This window comes from Podarcis pityusensis (genome assembly GCF_964106645.2).
Source record: "Podarcis pityusensis genome assembly, chromosome: 13".
Classification (NCBI taxonomy): domain Eukaryota; kingdom Metazoa; phylum Chordata; class Lepidosauria; order Squamata; family Lacertidae; genus Podarcis; species Podarcis pityusensis.
Window position 1 is genome coordinate 36,145,053 of NC_138038.1, and position 21,553 is coordinate 36,166,605.

A 21,553-nucleotide genomic window follows, 5' to 3' on the forward strand; every position below is an offset into this window, starting at 1 on the left:
GCTGAACAAGGTCCTGTCTGAGACATTTTAACTGAGATAGATGGCTAGGCAAATCACCACCTTTCTCCAACTGCAACCTGCACAGCTTCTTGAAGAAAATCACACTGGAACCAGCATTTTGCCTCAAATGCATATCTCTCAGCTTATGCCAATATGCCAAACAGCTCGTGCAGTCTCTTAACCCTCTAATTTCACCAACAAGTGGTCTGAAACACTCAAAACAATTGTCCCCCAGGCTTTCATGTCTGCAGCATGCCACTCAGCCCAATCATCATCATCCTTATCGGGAGGGTCATCTTCTATCGTGTGAAACAGCTTCTCCCTCTGTAAAAGCACTTTCATCTTGACCTGCCAGACAGCATAGGTCTCAGGTGTGAGGAGAGGAAAGGACAGAGCCATCTGGCCAGAATGTGCACAGGCCATGTTTGCTATTACTTAGAGCAAGACACTTCCCTTGTGCAACACAGAAAGAGCCTTGGACTCCTTCAGCCACTCTCTCTCCCACTCAGAGCACAATTAACAGGGCTGCCTTTTAAATTGTATTTTTAACCTGTATTTTAAATTGCCCCCCCCCCCATTATGTTTTTATTGTAATTTTACTGGTGTTAGCCGCCCTGAGCCCAGCTCTGACCGGGGAGGGCAGGGTATAAATAAAAATTTGTTGTTGTTGTTGTTGTTATTTAGTGCTCACCCCACAGTGGAGGGTGGAATTGAAACTCAAGAAGAAAATTGAGTCCCTGCAGATGTAAAGCACCCAATATATTATGTCAAACTGTGACTTGTTAAGATTCCAGGCCAAGATGAGCTAAAGAAACTCAAAACAACAAAATCTGAAGTGTTCTGGAGCCCTGCTAGTGAGGTGAGCCTACAAGTGAAAAACCACTTTTCTGAAGGCAGATTAGAAGTCTAGCAGTTCATGTTTCTGGAGGCTGAGCGAGAGGAAGATATGTTTCAATGTTTCCCTGAAGGGTTTACAATGTCTATCAGCTTGGCAGATAAATGTACCTTTGTGATTTGCATGTGTTACAGTGACTTTCAGTTTGAAAATTAAGTTACATTTGTGATTCTATTCCAAACATAGTTGCAAATATCTATTACTGGGTTACAGGGTAGCTTCAGGCAGAAGAGGGATCTTTCTCAGTTGCAAAAGTTCACAAGGGGGGGCGGGAGAACTTCCTATTCGTTTTGTCATCTTTTTTCCTTTTAAAAAAGGTGTGTTTCCATTTATTGCATAGGAGAACCAGTGATAGAGCTTATCTGGCATAAATCAATACCTTCCTCTTTCAACTGGGCACCCCACAGCGTTGACAGACAAGCCAACTTAGCTTGTTAGCACTGTCAAATGACCGGCATGCTGTAACGCTGGTGGCCTGTGCAGGCACTGTCTGTAATGTAGCAGAATCTTAGCAGGAATCGAACCTGCAACCTTGGTGTTATCAGCACCATGGTGTAACCCACTGAGCTATCCAGGCACCGTAAGTTAATGGCTTGGGATTTCATAGGAATAATACTCCAGGTTTTCTACATGTTTTGTGCTTTCTAGGCACGAGTCAGAGTGGTTCTGCTCTTGTCCTGCCACTTTCCCCAGAAAGAAACCCCACATTTTGGAGCTAAATTTGAGCAAATATCAATCCATGGAAAACCCAATTGACATTTGCTCTAATTCGCTACTTAAGATTGGGTTTTCCAATTGGATAAGTCTAGATGAGTCCTGAGAGATTGTCTCCAGTCACACAGTGACAAAAAAACAACAACCAACAACAACCTTATCAAGAAACTTCCAGGACTATGAGCATAGTAATTCCTATGAGGGACAAAGAGGAGTCTCTAGCAACTTCCAATAGTCCAGGGTCATTTAGAATTTAACATTGCACTAACAACAACAACTTGCACTAAAACCAGAAAAGGAGATTATTTATTTAAACTGTTTCTAGACCACTTTTCATTCTCATGAATACAAAATAGTCATGAAAAAAATGAAACATGCCAAAAATACAACAAAGTAATACATTATAGTAAAACGATTAGAGACATCTTAAAAGCATTATGTGATTATTGGGACAAATGTATTTACACGTGGAGACTATACCTAATGTTACTGTTCCTTTAAGGCAGCTGGTTATTGGTTATTAGTTCCTTCCTTCCTTCCTTCCTTCCTTCCTTCCTTCCTTCCTTCCTTTCTTCCTTCCTTCCTTTGAGTCTTTGGCTCTCAACCATTCTCCATTAGGAAGGGAAGATGTACAGCCAGGGTCAGGGAATCTTTTTCAGTCTGAGGGCTGCCTTCCTTTGTGACGCCTTGCCTATTGGCCTTCCTTGGTTCTGCCTTTGGCCACTGTCGCATAAGTACAGGACTCAGGGATCCCACCTGCACTGGGTGCTGGTTTGGTTTTCAATGAGCTGTGGCTCAGTATAGCATAGGAAACTCCATCAGGGTCTTCTTCAGGCTCAGACTGCAAGGGCTATGGAGGGAAAAAGAAGGAGATGCAATCTGGCCATTCCCTCTGCTGAAGTTACAATAAAAACAAAGGAGAGTGCTGCCAAGCAGCAATAGGGAACCTGCGACCCTTCAGACATGATTGGACTACAACTCCCATCATCCCTGACCACTGGCGATGCTGGCTGGGGCTGATAGGAGATGGAGTTGAAAAATAATAATCTGGCACCCCATCCCTATTCCAGAGAAACTTCAGGAATTTGGGAGAGCCATTTCAAGACATCCAAGGATACCAACCAATGATATCTGGCCCTCTGCCCCACCCCCAATCAAATCACTCCTGTAATCCCCTATAAATTGGACAGGTAGAGGATGTTGCATTGATGTTATGTTTGGTCTCCCTTCCACCGGGTTTGAGTGTCAGGAGTGTAAAGCATTGGCTTTACAGTTGTAAATGTTTTGTTTCATAGGAATGTTTCTTACTATGTTCACTTGTTGAGCTTGTTCATTGGCTGTGGAACCTGTAGAGTAGAGACAGACATACTGTGAGATTCTTCACCCAGTTGGTTTCAGATTGAAGTTATGGATGCTGCTACCACCCCCTCCCACTGGCCCATATAGTACAACCTCCAAGACCCTTGTCTTGATAGAGGAAGCCACCCAATTCATCTCTGTTACTTGACTGAGGTTACCAGATGTCCCCGTTTCCTGGGGACAGTCCCTGGATTTACAAATCAGTCCCCATACAAAATCAATTGAAGTTGAAAAGTGTCCCTGGGTTCATTGAAAAAAATCTGGTAAGCTTATACTTGGCACTGAAAACATTCACTACTAAGGAAGCTGAAATAATTATTTTCTTCAATGGCATGAAGACTTTTTCTTTAAATGTGCTGAAACATATCACACAGATAATGGGATATCGACTGTCAAAAGGCGTTGTTCTGAATCATGTGAATACAACTGGTAAAAAAGATGATAAGACAAATCCTTTATAGTATATAATGAAGTCATAATGGCAAAAATCAACAGCACCCCCACCATGTTCTGCTGTAAATTGACATAAAATGCAGGAAGAGAATGGCAAATCATATGTAACAAATGTAAGAAATGCACTCTTATTTTTCACCACAAAGATTGCTGTCCTAATTCTGGATCTGATGGGGGTGGGGGTGGGGGTTAGAAGCCAATGGCCTCCTCTGCAACATGGGAAATGTAGTGGAAGCAATATTAAAGGTAAAGGGACCCCTGACCATTAGGTCCAGTCATGGCTGACTCTAGGGTTACAGTGCTCATCTCGCTTTATTGGCCGAGGGAGCCAGTGTACAGCTTCCGGGTCATGTGGCCAGCATGATGAAGCCGCTTCTGGAGAACCTGAGCAGCGCACAGAAACGCCGTTTACCTTCCCGCCGGAGCGGTACCTATTTATTTACTTGCACTTGGACGTGCTTTTGAATTGCTAGGTTGGCAGGAGCAGGGACCGAGCAACGGCAGCTCACCCCGTCGCAGGGATTCAAAAGCAATATTACTGCTTGTTAAATGTTTGGGAAAAGTCAGAAGCCCAAGGCAGTATAAGTTCCTCAACTATGTTTATTTAACATTTGTCAGTGACAACAGCTCACTCATAGGAAAACAAGATTCAAACTGACTGGACAACACAATAATAATGCTGAGCATGAACTGACTGTTGACAGTTGAAGTGCATGCGCTTACTTGCCATTAGAACGTTTATCTATCAACCCTTATACAATTGGTTAGAACGCGCCTTGTAACATAAAATGTGTTAAACCCAATACATAACACTGCTGAAGGAAGCCCTGAAAGTGGGCTGTTTTGAGGGTAGGGAGAGCTAAGCCAACCAGGCAGTCTCTGAGAGGAAGTTGGATGATAAAGCTTCCCACAGATTGACTCCCAACCACCCAAGATTGAAGATGAACGAAGAGGCAGTGGGGGAAATGGGGTGGGGAAAGATTACTACTTCTACGGGATTCTACTACTACACTGATGGTAGTAATAATAGTGTGTGGTTGGTTTACATGGAAATCAGCAGTAAATGGACCACCATAAAACAATCCAGAAAGATCATCCAATAAAGGGGTAGAATTTATAACTCTTCTGTAAGATCACTGTATTAAATCCATTGTACTGGCACTTAGTGTGTGTGCTGTCAATTTTGTGCTATTATTTATCACAAGCATCTTACTTTTGTTTGTTCATTGGTTAACAAATATTACGTAAATAAATACATAATAAGAATAAGAATAAATTTTGCTTTGCTCATGCCTACCCACCAGCTTTTGAGATTTCACCAGACATCGCCCCAAAACCTTCAAACCTATCTGCTCAACTATAACGGATAAAAGTCTATGTTGTTGTTGTTGTTTTTAAGAGAAACCTTTTCTCCCTAACAGCAACTTTGGAACATATTTAAATATATCTTCTCATGTGGGACTTTAAGGGGCACAGGATGTAAAGATTTAGCACCTTTTAACCACAGCTGTTGTGAAGCAACCCATCCAGAAGCTCACTCACCCTTTTTCCTTTTCTTGGACAATATGAAGGCAAGTAACAGGAGGAGGAGGACCAGAAGGAAAACACTGGCAGCAATGCCTGCCCACATGGCTATTGAATATCCACCTGTAAAACCATGAAAAGGATACCTCGAGTTGGAATGCTGCCGGTGCTTACCAAACCACATGCAGACACGTCCAGAGGCTACCCAAAATTATTGTTCTGCTATTTCATCTATCTCTCCAGCCTCCATGTAGCCCACCCCCCTGTTCCTTTGCAGGCATTTCCATATCCCTTTTGGCAAAGCCCTTCCATTCATTCTACTACACATCACAATTCTCTTCTCTTCTCTGTCTCACTTTCTGCCTCTCATACACCTTCCCCTATATGCTAGCCTTGTTTGACCAGCAACCAATCCATGGTGGGGTGGCAGGGTTCACCCATCACTGCTGCCAGGCGCGCCACCTTGCCCCAGTGACAGTGGGTGCCTGGGGTGTGCCGACGTCACCGCGGCGTGTGTGCATGGGACATCAGCATGCCTGGTCTTTCCAAGAGGCGGTTGTCCCACACAGCAGTACAGCAATGGAATCTAAGGCAGCCTTCAGCCATCCTGCCCAAGATGGATCCCAGTTTGTTACCCTGTCAGCCTTCCAGACTCCTAGTCGCTGTTCACACCTCAGGGCAAGGGGGGGGGAGTTCTCTTGCATTGCCAATGGCTCTCAATGGCCCTGTATTGTTCCTTAATGGCCCTAGCCAAACTGTGAGGTGAGTGGGGCTGAGAGACGTCAAAGAAGTGTGACTAGCCCAAGGTCACCCAGCAGCTGCATGTGGAGGAGCGGTGACGCGAACCCAGTTCCCCAGATTATGAGTCCACCGCTCTTAATAAGATAAGATAAGATAAGATAAATTTATTGTCATTGTCCGTATATACACAGTATACACAACAACGAAAATCAAACACCCACCCAAAGACCGGGTTCACATACACATTTGCACGTATCTCCAACACTCTCATCCTATTCAGACATAATCTATAAAAACATATCATACTCCAGAATGTAACATAACCTATTAAAAGCATAACATAACCTAAAAACCTGTCTCATTCCTTCCTACTCCCTGCTTGCTATTTCTTGCAACTGGCCCTGAGATCATTATTTAGTGCAATCAGAGCTCTTGGATAGAAACTATTCAGAAGGCGTGTGGTTCGTGTTTTCATTGTCCTATATCTTCTGCCCGAAGGCAACAGTTCAAAGAAGTTGTGAGCGGGATGGGTGGGATCTCTCAGGATATTGTGTGACTTCCTCAAAGTGCGAGACGTGAAGATCTCATCCAGGGTTGGTAGTTGGAGCCCAATAACATTCTGGGCAATTTTAATTATTCTCTGTAAAGCTTTTTTATCCGTTTCAGAGCTGCTCCCATACCACGATAATATACTATAGGTTAAGACACTCTCGATGGTACTGTGATAATAGGACAGAAGTAGGTGCTGAGATAGATTCAGTCCCCTGAGCATTCTCAGGAAATACAACCTCCCCTGCACCTTCCTCACAACCATATTAATATTTGCAGTCCATGAGAGGTCCTCAGAGATGTAAATCTCTTTTCTACGTTAAAAGCTGCATTGATGTTGTCACTACTACCAAACAAATACGGGTGTTCCCTAACAACAAGCCCTGGCTAAACAGGGATGTGTATCTTCTGTTAAAGGCAAGAAATGCTGCTTTTCACTCTGGTGATGCGCAACAGTATAGAGAAGCCAGAGCCAAATTGAAAAAGGGCATTAGGAACGCCAAAGCTATGTACTGCCGGAGGATCGAAAAACATTTTGAGAGCTCCGACCCTCGTCGAGTATGGCAAGGCCTGCGACAAATTACAGGGCAAAATATTAAAAACGAACTGGCTAGCAGCAGTGCGCACCTGGCTGATCAACTGAATCAATTTTTTAGTCGCTTTGAGGTGGGAACTGGAACTACCGTCACTACAGCATTGGCTACCAGCACATCATCAGAAACTACTACTGATAGACAACCATTTTTATTACAGACCTGTGACGTACAACGTGCCTTTCGGAGCATTAACATTAGGAAGGCAGCTGGACCGGATGGAATCATGGGATGGGCTATTAGGGACTGCGCTGCAGAATTAGCTGGTGTGTTTACGGACATTTTTAACCTATCCCTGTTGCAGGGTTCTGTCCCTACCTGCCTGAAGACATCGATTATAGTGCCAGTCCCCAAGCAGTCAGTGGTGGTATCTCTCAATGACTATAGACCAATAGCCCTAACATCTGTCGTTATGAAATGTTTTGAGAGATTGGTGCTAGATCATATTAAGGCTGGTCTTCCATCCACTCTAGACCCGTTCCAGTTTGCATACAGAAGAAATAGATCTACTGATGATGCTATTTCCATCGCTGTCCATACTGTACTGAGTCATCTAGAACGACAGGGAACCTACGCAAGGCTGTTGTTTGTGGACTACAGTTCTGCCTTCAATACAATTCTGCCAGACAGGTTATTTCTTAAAATGACCAATTTGGGTATACATCAGAAGATCTGTCTGTGGGTAAGGAATTTCCTGACTGATAGGCCGCAGACAGTGAGAATGGGCCCTTACTATTCTTCTACTCTAGTATTAAGCACAGGAGCCCCTCAGGGATGTGTGCTAAGTCCCTTTCTCTATTCCCTGTACACATTTGATTGCACCCCACTGTATAAGTCCAACACAATCATCAAATTTGCGGATGATACAACAGTGGTGGGGCTCATTAGTGAGAACGATGAGACTGCTTATAGGAAAGAAGTACAGGGGTTAATTCAATGGTGTAAAGAAAACAATCTTATGCTTAACACCAAAAAAACCAAAGAACTCATAATTGACTTTAGGAGAAAGAAAAGTGTATTTTTACCATTGCACATAAATGGCGAGGAGGTGGAGAGGGTTGGTAGTTTTAAATACCTGGGCATACCTCTTAACCACTACACCACACTGGCTCTCTTGCTGATGCAGACTAAGCATCCTGTTCCTCCCAAGATTTATTTTCAGCTCCTCCCTCCCTCTGCAAAAGCAGTGGGCACGCATCCCCCAGATGTTGTGTAACCAAAATAAACAGAACAAGATGGAAGAAAAGGAAAGCAGAACGAGAGAGGAAGTGTCAGGCAGGATGAATATAGATAATGACAGAGAGGGAGGCAGTGGGAGGAAGGCAGTGGCAGAAGAAGGGGGGTGAGGTCCACCCCAGGTGTCATCACTGAGGGGGGAGTGACAAAATGAGTTTAAAAATAATAATAATTGGGCTCACTGAACTTTTTAGGAGTAACATGGTGGCTTAGGTGCCTGCAGGTTCTGCGCTGCCTGAAACGGCAGCGTGGGACTTGCTTCTGCCTACTGCCTCTCCCTCAGCCACTCTACAGCTGGGGGGGGGGGGGAGGCGGCAGAGAGGCTCCGCCCCCAGCTGCAGGACACGCCCCCGCACCTGGCACCCAAGCGGCTAGCTACTCCGCTGGAGGCAGGGGAAATAGGAGAATGACAGAAATGTAGCAAAAATATTGAGGTGCCTTGAAAATAATGGGGAAGCAAAGCAACTCTCTGTCGCAAATTGTTTGATGATGAAATTATCTTCCCAATAGTTGGGTATTGAGGCTTCCTCTTACCCAAAGCATAACTAAGGGGTTAAACCCTGCGCGGGAGGGGAGGGGGGAGTTTCCTCTATGCTGTTCTACCATTTTTATTTTACCATCTACGATGGTGCTTCTAATGTAGGGATGACAAACCTGATGATTTCTCTCCCTTTTCCCAAACTTCATTTTGTGCTATTTCTGCATCAGTTAGGGTCACCGAAATGGAAGGCTTGGGATTAGCTGTCCCTAGGGGAAAAGAGATGAAAAGCAATGTTTAATCCTTTGATTTTTATGCAGTAGTCTGGCTCTGTGAAATGGGAATGATTTGCAAGCTATGCGGGAAGAGAAAAGATGGAGCAGAGACTCCATTTTGATCTTTACCATGTATTTTTGTAACATACGAGTAGATTCTGCCTGACTTGCTTTCACTGCTACTGTCTGCTTCTATCGAGCCTGAAACTATTTTTATTCTTACATGACAGACTTCTCTGTGTTTATTTAGTGTAGAGGGATAAAAAGGAGAAGATCCAATCTGCTGAAGCATCCTGGATAATTACTAATAAGCTTAAGCAACCGTGTCCCAGAAGCTTCCACAGTTCATGCTGCAAAAGGTAAATTTAAACTCTGCTAACTAGATGTTCATTGGGACATGGGTGGCACTGTGGGTTAAACCACAGAGCCTAGGACTTGCTGATCAAAAGGTCAGCAGTTCGAATCCGCACAAAGGGGTGAGCTCCTGTTGCTCGGTCCCTGCTCCTGCCCACTTAGCAGTTTGAAAGCATGTCAAAGTGCAAGTAGATAAATAGGTACCGCTCCGGCGGGAAGGTAAATGGCGTTTCTGTGTGCTGCTCTGGTTCGCCAGGACCTAATGGACCTAATGGTCAGGGGTCACTTTACCTTTACCTTTAACTAGATGTTTAACTCACACAAGTGAGCAAGAGGACAGATAACTAATAAGATAGTATCACATCCTGCCCTCCAAAGCCACCCAACACCCTGTCCCCAAAATCATGAACTTTCAGGAGGAATTCTAAAACATTTGGTGGCTGAAGAGCACTGTTACAGGGCAATCTTGAGATGAAATAATTGTGTTTAACTGTAAATGCCTTTCTTTTTCTTTTTTTAGAATGCTTTATAACACTTTTTCAAAGGCATGCATGCAAGACTGCTCCTGCTAAACCAGCCACTGAGAATTGCCTTCATTCATGAAAATTGCCAAGACATGTAAGTCGGATGCAAAGCAGGAGAGAGACCCTAAAGTCCACTGTATAGTTTAGTCCAGCCTTTGCCAACCTGGTGCCCTCCAGATGTTTTGGACTACAACTCCAAGCAGGCTCTGCTGACTAAGGCTGATGGGAGTTTGTCTTGCCAAATGCAAGGTGGTTCTTTTAATTGAGATTCAGAGGCAAGACAAACACAAGTAAGTGAGAAGATTAAAGATTTTATTCTAAACAGCAAGCAATATATACCGTATTTTTCACTCTATAAGACGCACTTTTCCCCTCCTAAAAAGTAAGGGGAAATGTGTGTGCGTCTTATGGAGCGAATGCAGGCGGGAGGCTCTGCTCAGCACTCCCTTTAAAGAGCCGCACACACGCTCCATACGCTCTTTAAAGGGAGCGCGGCTCTTGGGGGAGCCTTAGCCACGCTCAGCCTTTCCCGGGCAACAGGAGCCTTCATCCCGCTGCCCGGGAGAGGCTGTACGCGGCTATCCCATAAGCCGGGACAGCAAGTGGGATTGCTGAGCTGCGATCTTATGGTCTGGTGCGTCTTATAGAGCGAAAAATACTGTACATACCAAGCAAGCACTTCAATCTGCTACTTGGAAACCCTAAAGAAGTGGTGAAGTGACCACCTCCCCAGGTAGCCGCAGGTTGCACGGCCCCACGGCCGTCAGTCCGTGCACGAGCTTCTCCCTAACACTATGCCCACAGTCGAAACAAAATAAAAAGATCCTTTCCAGCAGCACCTTAGAGACCAACTAAGTTTGTTCTGGGTATGAGCTTTCGTGTGCATGCACACTTCTTCAAATACACTGAAACAGAAGTCACCAGACCCTTATATATAGTGAGAGGGTGGGGAGGGGTATTACTCAGAAGGGTGGCAGGAATGGGTGATTGGCTGATAGGTGTGGTAAACCTGTTGATGACTGTTGACGACTGCTCTTACAGGAAAAAGCAAGGGGTGGGGTGGCTAAAAATAGCTTTGTCATGTATACAGTGGTACCTCGAGTTAAGAACTTAATTCGTTCCGGGGGTCTGTTCTTAACCTGAAACTGTTCTTAACCTGAAGCACCACTTTAGCTAATGGGGCCTCCTGCTGCTGCCGCGCGATTTCTGTTCTCATCCTGAAGCAAAGTTCTTAACCCGAGGTAATATTTCTGGGTTAGCGGAGTCTGTAACCTGAAACGTATGTAACCTGAAGCGTATGTAACCCAAGGTACACTGTAATGAGATAAGAATCCAATGTCTCTATTCAGACCAGGTCTCTCCGTGGTTTTAAGTCTGGTAATAAGTTGCAATTCAGCAACTTCTCTTTCCAGTCTATTTCTGAAATTCTTTTGTAATAAGACAGCTACTTTGAGATCTTGTATAGAATGTCCTGGGAGGTTGAAATGTTCTCCTACTGGTTTCTCTGTCTTGTGATTCCTGATGTCAGATTTATGTCCATTTATCCAATTTATAGATAGCTAACCTGTGTGGTTTGCCTGACCGCCTACATGCTACTAGCTACGTACAGATTATTCATTAGCCACCTCTCCCAATACCTCACTTTCTTAAAGCAATGTCCAACATCAAAAGAAGGTACCCAGCAATATCACTTCCTTCCAACAGATTAGGACTAGGAAATTAAAGGATGTTCTTCAGCCATCAAAGAGCTTAGAGAGGGGGAAGCAAACAGAGGCAGGAAAGGAAACCATGTTAGAGCACTATCTCCTCAAAATACAAATATCTTCCGGATAAATTGCCCATACAGAGTTGTAGACCAAAACACACGGAGGGCACCAGGTTAGCAAAGGTTGCTTTAGCAAAAGCAGTCCCCCCCCCCCCCATGATTTATACATGTGGGAGATATAAAGTCTCGTTTTATGTGTCATTTGGGGGAACGGCGTATCAGGATTCAGCCTGGCTCTCACCTTTTATGTTGACTTGGACACCAGCACTGAAATCTGAGCACATGTTTTCGTTGTGGCAATATTTGCATCGGTAGATTCCGCCATCTGATTCTTTGGCATTGGAAATATGAAATACAATTGCATCCTTTTCTATCTTCTGAGTTGCTGAAGCAGAATGGTCTGAATCTCCTTTGTACAGAAAGTGTTGTGCAGATTGATGGTAGCCACTTTTGCACTCTAAGTTGATATCTCCCCCTAGGTTGACATTTATGGGGCCCTTTGAGATGGAAGGTTTTGAGTTATATTGTCCTAGATCAAAGAAGGAGAATAAGGCTGAGATTTGGAAGGTGGAACATCTACAAAGGTGGGAGACATTTGCATGCTCTGGGGATACCGAAGCTTTGATCAGAGGGTCAAGGTCCACAGAACACCCGTTTTTGTTGAATAAATTGAATAATAATAATAATAATAATAATAATAATAATAATATTTATACCCCACCCATCTAACTGGATTCCCCCAGCCACTCTGGGCAACTCCCAACAAAATTAAAAGCACAATAAAACATCAAACATTAAAAACTTCCCTAAACAGGGCTGCCTTCAAATGTCTTCTAAAAGTCAGATAGTTGTTTATTTCCTTGACATCTGAAGGGAGGGCGTTCCACAGGGTTGGCACCACTCTGCTTGGTTCCCTGTAACCTCATGTCTCACAGGGAGGGAACTACCAGAAGGCCCTCGGAGCTGGACATCAGTGTCTGGGCTGAACGGTGGGGGTGGAGACGCTCCTTCAGGTATACTGGGCTGAGGCCATTTAGGGCTTTAAAGGTCAACATCAACACTTTGAATTGTGCTTGGAAACATACTGGGAGATTTCTATGTCTCTCTCCAGGGTGACTTGCAGAAAAGAAGAAACAAACACCAGCAGTCTATATAACACAGTGCTTTTAAAATGGCAGGAATATATCATCCTCCGCATCCCTTCTAATCTCAGTCCTCAGTCCTCAGATACGTCAGCATGGCAGGAAGCATTCCTTCAGGTCCCGAGTCTCAAGCCACTGAGGGCTTTATTCCTTCAAGTTAACCTCGAAATCAATTTGGATTGGATGTTCCTGCACATTTAATATTTGTATAGATCAGAGAACGTTTGGTAGGCCTCTGTGGTTATCATGCAGATGTCAGGAAATCAGATTTGGTTGGGGGGGGAATCATTACAGTTTGCTCCCATTCTGCCCCCATCCATCTCCCTCTGGCCCCATGTTCATATTTATCACCTGAGGAGACTCACCTCCAGAGATCTGCCACTGTCCAGCCAGCAGGAATCCTGGAAAGGAGATGGTTGCATTAGCGGCAATGTAGCTGAGCAGCAGGAACCACAACTGGGTCTCTGGTCCCTCCACCCGGCCGTTGCACAACCCTCAGTCCCTTCACCCTTTGATCTGAGATACCAACCGATAAAGAGGATGTTGAAAGAGAGCCTCATGATGAAGGACTGTCTAGCCCTGTAGTCCAGTGTCCTGTGTCCCCCAAGATGTGTGCTGTCCCCAGAATGAAGATCTTCGAGGGAGGCCGCAAGTTCTGAAATGCAACAAGGCTCTGCAACACAGTTCTTGCCCATGAAGTTCATGTACTTAAAATGCACAACTTAGCAGCACTGGAAGTGCCTTGCAAACCACTTCCCTTTCCCCCCCTCCACACTGCAGTCATATTCTGCAAAATCAGCATAAATAAGATCATGTGTTTTTGAATACGCCAAGGGAGGTAAGCAGAAGGATCTTTCACTGCTTCTATTAACACTAGGCAGACACCCTAGTAACTGCTAGAGTTACTAGTTTTAGAAACTAGGTTAAAAAAAAACCTTCTCTATTTCAGCAAGAATATCCAGACATATAATTGGCTATGTATGATCATTTTATAAATATGTTGATTTTATCCATATATCACTGATAATTATACTTTTCAATGTAAATTGCTGAGGGATTTGTTATACATTCACAGAGTTCATAATTTTTTCCAAACAAAAAAATCAAGTAGTGAAAGACTACGGCTTCAGCCCTGTGTACCTGAAGGAGCTTCCACCTTGCCCCCTTTGGCAGTAGATAAGCAGAACAAAGAGAAAGGAGTCTCTTACCAGTTTGATATTTTAATGATCACAGAGAGAGAACAAAGAATCCATTCCTTGGAATGAAGGTGCTCCCAATTAAGGGTCCCCCCCACTTCCTCCCTAGTCCTCAACGTCACTACCGTGTCTTATAACCAGATCTTGTGACCACTGTGCTTTCTGTGCTGCCACCTTATCTGCTCTTCTTGACCTTGGCTGGGCGTATGAACACTTTCCAGAGAAATTGAGTCTGTTAACTCTCTCTCTCCCAGTACTTCTCCTGCTAGCTGTTCCCCATTTGGTATTTCCCAGCTTCTGCCTTCTGAACTATGTCCCTCTGCAAACTGCTGTTCCAAATCTATACTGTCCTCCTGCTCCTGGGAAGAGTCAGGATCCTGATCACTAGTAGGGGGAAGGGTAGGCTCTTACCATTTCTCACCCTTGTAGCCCTCTTCAGCACGGTCCCTAACAACACCCCACTTCTCTAGCCCCGATTCTGGCAAGCAGGAGGCAATATTACATCAAGACAGAATCCAGCCAGGCAAAAGCCCTCAAGATGGTGCAGAGGATCCTTGCCCATGGAGAGCCCCAAGGGCCACACCCAGGCCCCGGAAGTGAGGTCCCCTCCCCTATTTTGGCCTCTTTCCATATTACCAACAGTAAGGAAGAATCTGCAGAAAGGATGTGGTCTTCCAACACAGCCGTGAAAGCAGCTGCCCCATTCTCTTTTTTTATAATAAATTTTTATTAGTTTTTTTACACAAAACTTGACGTTATTCTATTCACTTTCAGTATCATAATTTCTTACATTTTATCCAGCCTTTTATTTTCTATTGTATTATAACTTACATTACAATCATTTATTTATTCACCTTCCCTTGCCTATTATCCAAATCCTGCTCATGATTTCATTGGGCTACAGCTTTTTCTCAGATAGTCCGAAAAGAACCTCCATTCTCCGACAAAGTTCCCATCTTTTTGATCTCTTACTTTTGCTGTCAGCTTTGCCATCTCTGCATAGTCCATTAACACCCACTCTTCTTTCCACTTCTGTGCATACAGGATTCCGTCTGCGGTAGTAGCTTACATAAACGACTTAACCATCTCTTTAGGAACCTCTGCCCCTATCATCCCTGGGGGGGGGGGATGCTTCAGGCCTCTTGGGAATAGCTATTTTAAACATCTTTTAAAATTCATTATGTATGGCCTGCCCAGTTCTTAGCTGTGAGCAATAGTTTCTTTCCGTGAATAAGGCCACCTTATGAAACTCGTCTCCCATGTCGTGCAAGCTAGAAATAAGCAAAATGTCCATAACACTCGGGGATAAGCCAAGGTCCCAGAAGTCGCTGGATTGTAAGATGTCCTTCTTATTGGCCCTCCTTGGTTCTGCGTTGGGCCACTGTTGCATAAGTACAGGACTCAGGGATCCCATCTGCATCGGGTGCTGGTTTGGTTTTCAATGAGCTGTGGCTCAGTACAGCATAGGAAACGCCATCAGGGTCTTCTTCAGGCTCAGACTGCAATGGCTATGGAGGGGAAAAGAAGGAGATGTAGCCTGCAGTCCTGCCATTCGGTCTGCTAGAGTGACATACAATGGAAACAAAGCAGGAATGGAGAAACTGCTACTCTCCAGATCTTACTGGATTACAACTCCCATCATCCATGGCCTCTGGCTATGGCTGATGGGGGATGTAGTCCAACAATATCTGCCACAGGTCCTCCATCCCTGGTCCAAGAAATTCCAGGAATTTGGAAGAGCCAGTTCAAAAAATGGGCATACCTGAGATGGGCACAGACCATGCGGAGGATGGTACCTGGCCCTCTACCCCACCCCAAATCACATCAGCCCTGCCATCGCCTGTTACTTGGAAAGGTAGTGGCTGTTGCAATGAATTAGAGTCCTCCTCCCCCCGGTTGGAATGTCAGGGCTGTAAAGTGTTGGCAGGACATTCATAGTCATAAAAGTTTTTGTTCATTGGTATATTTCTTACTATGTTTGCTGGCTGAGTTCTTTCAGTGGCCACAGAACCTGTAGAGCAGAGATACACACTGTGAGATTTTTCACTCAATAGGTTTCTGAGTAAAGTTATGGATGGTGTTTTTCTGTCCCCACTAGCCCATATACAGTCGTACCTTGGTTGTCAAACTTAATCCATTCTGGGAGTCCGTTCAACTCCCAGCACCATTCAAAAACCAAGGTGTGGCTTCTGATTGGCTGCACTGCTGGTTAACATGCAAATCAAGAGTGAAAGGACGCCACAAGAGGTAAACAACAAAAACATGAAACAAGCCTGAAAAATCTTCAAATAAAGAGATGGGAGTGGTGGAATAACTCCATGGTGGTAACGGCATTGTGTGACTCACAAGCGAGGAAGTAGCAGCAGCACCACTAATGTGGAATGGATCATAGCTGAAATGGTATCCACCATGTGAATTTATAACTACAGTGGTACCTTGGTTCCCTAATGCTTTGATACTCAAACAACTTGGAACCCAAACACTGCAAACCTGGAAGTAAGTGTTCCGGTTTGGGAACTTTTTTCGGAAGTCGAACGTGCTCCGTTTTGAGTGCCACACTTCCATTTTGAGTGTTACGCTTCCGTTTTGAATGTTACGCTGAGGTCTGTCTGTTTTTGCTATTTATTTTGCGTTTTTGTTTTTGTGGCTCTTTTTTTGTGACCACGTGGAACCCAGTTCAGCTATTGATGGATTGATTGATTGATTGTGTGTGTGACTGCAGTACATTGTTTAATGCTCTCATTTTGTGGATCAATGGTCTTGTTAGATAGTAAAATTCATGTTAAATTGCTGTTTTGGGGGTGGTTTTTAAAAGTCTGGAACGGATTAATCCATTTTGCATTACTCTCTATGGGAAAGCACACCTTGGTTTTGGAATAGACTTCTGGAATGGATTAAGTTTGAGAACCAAGGTACCACTGTATTCTGTTAGATCACTGTATTAACTTGTGAGTATTTTAACTGATGAATTGATTTCTACTGGCACATGGTGTGTGTGCTGCTGGCTTTGTGCTATGATTTATCACATATATATTGCATAAATAAAGAAATGCACTCCCCCCCCTTTGCTCAGGCCCAGCACCAGCTTTAGAGATTTCACCAGGCACTGCCCCAATACCATCAAGTCTGCCTGTCCAGCCATATGAACTTCAACCCTATTTTGTTTTTAAAAGAAGAGCATTCTCTCTCTGAGATTGCAACCTGTCTTGACACCTGGGGCTTTAATCTTCTCGTGTGGAACTTGAAGTGGTACAGCTCCCACAAAGTGAGCATTTACAACCTCGGTTATGCATGCCTTCATCTCAGCCATTGCAGAACAACTGACCCAGAAGCTTACTCACCCTTTTTCCTTTTCCTGGACAATACAAAAGCAAGGATCAGCAGGAAGAGGACCGAAAGGAAGACACCGGCAGCAATGCCTGCCCACATGGCTATTGAATGTCCGGCTTTTGAATTCCCACCTGTAAAACCATGAAAAGGACACCTAGAGTTAGAATACTGCCAATGCTCACCAAACCCCCCACAGGCAGGGCCCAGAAGCTCCCAAGAAAGACCCTTCTATCAGTTCATGGAGCTTTCTATTCACCCTCTGCGTAATCATCTCCCAGTGCTGTGAATGTAGCACATATTGATTCCAGTAAGGCTTTGGACAAAGTTCCCCATAATATTATTGTGAGATGCTGGTAAAATGTGGGTAGAGGATGCTACTGTCAGGTGGATTTGTAGCTGGTTGACTGACCAAACCCAAAGAGCGCTCACCAATGGGGGGGGGGACACTGAGAAGTGTGGTGCTGTAGGGTCCAGTCCAGGGCCCAGTGTTGTTCAATATCTTTATAAAGACTCGTGGACTGTCTGGATGCAGAGGAGAGGTGGGAGGCATCAGCACTCCCCAAGGGAGCCCCCATGGGAAGATGGCTCAGAGCCAGGGGACTGGTGGTGGGACAATGATGAGTGGTCAGAGGGAGGAAGAGCCGACTGTGAGGAGGAAGGGTCATACACAGGTGACAGGGTTTAGTGAGCAGGAAGAGTCTGGGGCAGAGGGCAGTTCAGAATTAGAGGCAGAAGAGGGAGTTGGAGAGGTGTGGGGCCAGGAGACAGAGAGGCAGGATGCTGTAGAAATCAGGGAATCCATAATTTACAAATGTTGAAATGATACCCAACTGTGACGTGAAGAGGGAGAGATACATCCTTTTAAAACTAAGGAATGGTGGAGCCAGCACACGTTTCCAATTTCATTTACAATTGCAGCAAATTAAAACCTGTATTGGTGCAATTTGCAAAAGATGCATACAAGGATTAAGACAGGATCTTACCCGTTACTTTGATGTGTACTTCATCACTGTAGTTTGAGCATTCTTGAGTGTTCTTGAGCTTTAAGCAATAGCTACAGCGATAGATGCCCCCATCTGATTCTTTGGCATTGATAATAGGAAATAGAACTTCTCCTGATCCCATCTTCTTGCTTTCATAAGTATTTGAAGAATTTTTAATGTGTAGAGTAAACTCTGCTTCTTGCTGTTTTTCGGTCTTACAGTGGATGTTGGCATTTCCTTCCAGAGCAATCACCTCACCTGGGCTCACTGAGATGGAAGGTTTGGGAGAAGCTTATCCAGGGGGAGAAAGAGAAAAAGAGGGATGCTTAATCCTTTAATCTTACACAATAGTCTGGCTTTGTAAAATGCTATTGGGGAGCATAGAAAACCATATGCTATTCAGAGTGTGAATATTGATAGGATGCATTTATGCCATTACTCAGGAGATTTGTTGGCAGAGAACACAGGTGGGATGTGAGCCTTGTCAGGGAAGGCAAGCTGCACAGCAGAGATGCCCTGGGAGAGAGACAGAACCTACTGGGGTAGGATTTCTGTGGACCCCCCATTGTAGGCTTCAGGGTGTATAGTAACGTCCATTGCCTTGGCCGTTGACTAGGACCTGGGTGTGTGACAAATGGAGTGCAGAGCAGGGGGTTATATAGTGTGCTACACAATCTGCATTCCATTACGACTTTGGTTACAGAGAATGCATTTTAATCTGGAACAAAATACTAATGATTAAATAGAAATGGAGATAAAGAATCCCTTTTGATAGGTAAATATTTTGATCAGTTCAGTTATATAGTTCAATCAGTGCACTTTCCCCCCATTTGATTGGCAGATGGAATAAACCCAACACCCATTTTAGCGTCATTTGTAAAACTGTCACACAGCCCTCACCTGTTACGTTGATGTAAAGTCTGTCACTTAGACACGAGCATGTGCGATCGAAGCAATACCTACAATGATAAATTCCTCCATGTTCTAGTTTGGCCTCAGAAATGAAAAAATCCACTGTATAAGACGAAGATTTCTCAGATCGCACATACTTTGCAGGTTCTCCCTTGTAGAGATCAAAGGTGGCTCCGTAATGTGGATTCCCACATTGGATGTAGAAATTCCCTCCAAGGCCGACATTAGGACTGGGAATCACTGAAATTGAGGGCTTCGTATATAGTCCTGATCAAGAAAGAGAATGGGAAGGTGGTTTGGAAGGTGGAACACTTGCAACAGCCTCCTTCTGTCAAATAGGAGGCTTTCACCTGCAGCTGGAGAATCAAATAGAGTGAGTTTGTACAAAAATTTAAACGGCAGTGCTGGATGACTCTGCTTTGACATTATCCAACAGAGCAGGGGTTATCCAGCTGTGGTCCCTGAGCAGCTGGCTGCCCATGAGCTTCATTTAGGGGGCCTGTGGCCTGTCTGAGAAAAAAACACACACCTACAAATCTTGCGACATCTGGCACAGTGTATTACAACAGCTACAACAGGCATAAAATTAATTAAGTCATCCTCCAAGACTCTCACCAATTTTCATCTGATCCATGGCCGGAGGAGGGGAGTTTGGGATCTGCTACAATGCAGCCCATATCCATAGGTTTGTGTAAATTTCTGGTCAGCAAGGTTTTTTGTTTTAAAAAGCAGCTTTATCATCACTCAGAGATGCAGTAGTTTGAGGAAGAGTCAAAAGAGAACAGAGTCCAAAAGGTAGCAAGTACCTTCCTTGGAAATGTGGGGTGTAGACATAGAGCAGTCAAGTCCAACATTCCTTGTTTCCTAGAATGGACACACAGAGGAAGGTGGCTCCATAAAGGGAGGACTTCCTGCAATACCTGTTGGGAGCCACTCCCTCTGAGTGTGACCAGGTAGATAGGTGTGACCCAAGTGAAGCCGTATAAAAGGGCTGGGCACACAGCCATCTTCCTCTTTTGAATCTCTCTTTTGGATCTCTTTTGACCTGCTCTTGATCCTGCTGTTCAAATGCAGCCTCATCCATAACAAAGCATGTAGGCCACATGTTGTACGTCTGAGACATCACTTCCCTTGTCTACATTTTCCTGCAAATGAAACCGAAGCTGCAGCTAAAGCCTGCCTTCAGATTGCTACTGAATGTGAGTAAAGTTTATTCTTATTTTAATAAGATGGCTTTGTGTTGTTATTGTTTTAAGAGGGAAATAAAAGGGAAATGACCAGGAAGAAGCGTGTCTGTACAAAGGGCATCCTGAATTGCTGAAACCAGCCATCAACAAGCTTCACTAGGCAGAGGGCCTTCTCAGTAGTGGCACCCATCCTGTGGAACACGCTCCCATCAGATGTCAAGGAAATAAACAACTATCTGACTTTTAGAAGACATCAGAAGGCAGTCGTATTTAGGGAAGTTTTTAATGTCCGAAGTTTTATTCTGTCTTTAATATTCTCATGGAAGCCTCCTAGAGTGGCTGGGGATAACAACAGCAGCAGCAACAACAACAACAACAACAACAACATTCCTTGCAGTAAATAATTGTTGTTGTTGTTGTTTACTGCAAGGAATGTGATCTGCTCTATGCTCACTAGCATGAGCGAGGAAAGAACATATCTAATAAATTTATCCTCTCCTACCTTCCTTAACATTCCTACAGAAACTTCAGAGTGACACATGGACAGCTGAGATGGACACAGGTTGTCTAAAGACAAAGGAGAGTGGGGCACTTGCACCTGTCATCCTTGCACACTACAGGGAAAGTGTGGGAACTCCAGCAGTAGTGAGAAAAGCAAGTTTGATTGTGGGAGGCCCTGGCATTGAACTCCCATTCTGCCCTATGCCTCTCTCCCACTCTTGGGATTATTTCGTTGACCCAAACTCACCTCTAGCCATTTGCCACTGCCTGGTCAGCCAACACCCTGGAAAGGAGAGGATTGTGTTAGAGGCGAGACATCTGAGCAAAAGGATCTGAAGCTGGGCCTCTGAGCTCCCTACAGCGCCTTGGCCACTTGCTGTGCCCCCACCATCCTGCAAGGTGGGATACTAACCAAGAAAAAGGATGCTGGAAGACAGCCTCATGGCGTGGGTTCTGCCGCTAGCAGGGCGTCCTGTTTGCTCCTATCTTTGCTGTGTCCTGAACGACGGTCTTGGTTGGCAGCTGTTGCTGCTGAAATCTGGCAACGTTCTGTTACACAGCGGATCCTCAGCACAAATCGCTTCTCTCTGATTTGATATTCTGATCATAGTCCCCTCCCTAGACTGCCTGATTAACCACATCTCCTATTATGTCACAACTGTGGGTTGCACAATGGAAGGAACGGAAGTGAACAGATGAAACTTCTGCATTTTTGGGGGGGGGGGGAAACACGGTTTAGCATCGATTGTATCCCCTGTGCTTTTTTATACCTGTTGTCCTGAGACAAAGGCAGTGGTGTAGCATGGGGGGGGGGCAGAGGGGTGATTGCCCCAGGCACAAAA

General features: G+C 44.6%; 2 protein-coding genes and 1 long non-coding RNA gene across 5 annotated transcripts in view; 1 reads left to right on the forward strand and 2 right to left on the reverse strand.

The window, feature by feature from the left end:
- Nucleotides 1–21,553, forward strand: part of LOC308460234 — a 204,987-nt gene that overhangs the window by 16,940 nt on the left and 166,494 nt on the right. The window lies entirely within an intron of this gene.
- The window catches only part of LOC308460148 (leukocyte immunoglobulin-like receptor subfamily A member 3), a 31,870-nt gene continuing 12,204 nt past the window's right edge, over nt 1,888–21,553 (reverse strand). The window contains exons 7-11 of one of the 3 annotated variants that reach the window (XM_080976153.1): nt 19,012–19,290; nt 18,112–18,402; nt 17,140–17,259; nt 15,772–15,809; nt 1,888–2,459 (exon numbers count right to left, since the gene is read on the reverse strand). In XM_080976153.1, coding sequence (XP_080832279.1) covers nt 2,301–2,459; nt 15,772–15,809; nt 17,140–17,259; nt 18,112–18,402; nt 19,012–19,290 — 887 coding nt within the window. In that variant the 3' untranslated portion in view covers nt 1,888–2,300. Of the gene's footprint in view, nt 2,460–14,507; nt 15,307–15,771; nt 15,810–17,139; nt 17,260–18,111; nt 18,403–19,011; nt 19,291–21,553 lie in introns of those variants that run through there. The other 2 variants (XM_080976152.1, XM_080976154.1) reach the window with 2 other exon arrangements.
- Nucleotides 4,941–13,337, reverse strand: LOC308460211 (uncharacterized protein). The gene is made up of 5 exons (XM_080976308.1): nt 13,132–13,337; nt 12,968–13,003; nt 11,702–11,989; nt 8,719–8,811; nt 4,941–5,068 (listed from the first exon to the last, which is right to left on the reverse strand). The coding sequence occupies exons 1-5, from the start codon at nt 13,304–13,306 to the stop codon at nt 4,956–4,958; spliced, it is 705 nt and encodes a 234-aa protein (XP_080832434.1). The 5' UTR covers nt 13,307–13,337; the 3' UTR covers nt 4,941–4,955.

Coding starts and splice junctions, on each gene's coding strand:
- LOC308460211 (XM_080976308.1), bottom strand. CDS start 13,306: ATGAACTTCATGGGCAAGAACTGTGTTGCAGAGCCTTGTTGCATTTCA. Junction 11,990..12,967: donor ACAGTGGCAGATCTCTGGAG/GTGAGTCTCCTC, acceptor TCTTTGATCTAG/GACAATATAACTCAAAACCT. Junction 8,812..11,701: donor TGTCCAAGTCAACATAAAAG/GTGAGAGCCAGG, acceptor CTTTTCCCCTAG/GGACAGCTAATCCCAAGCCT.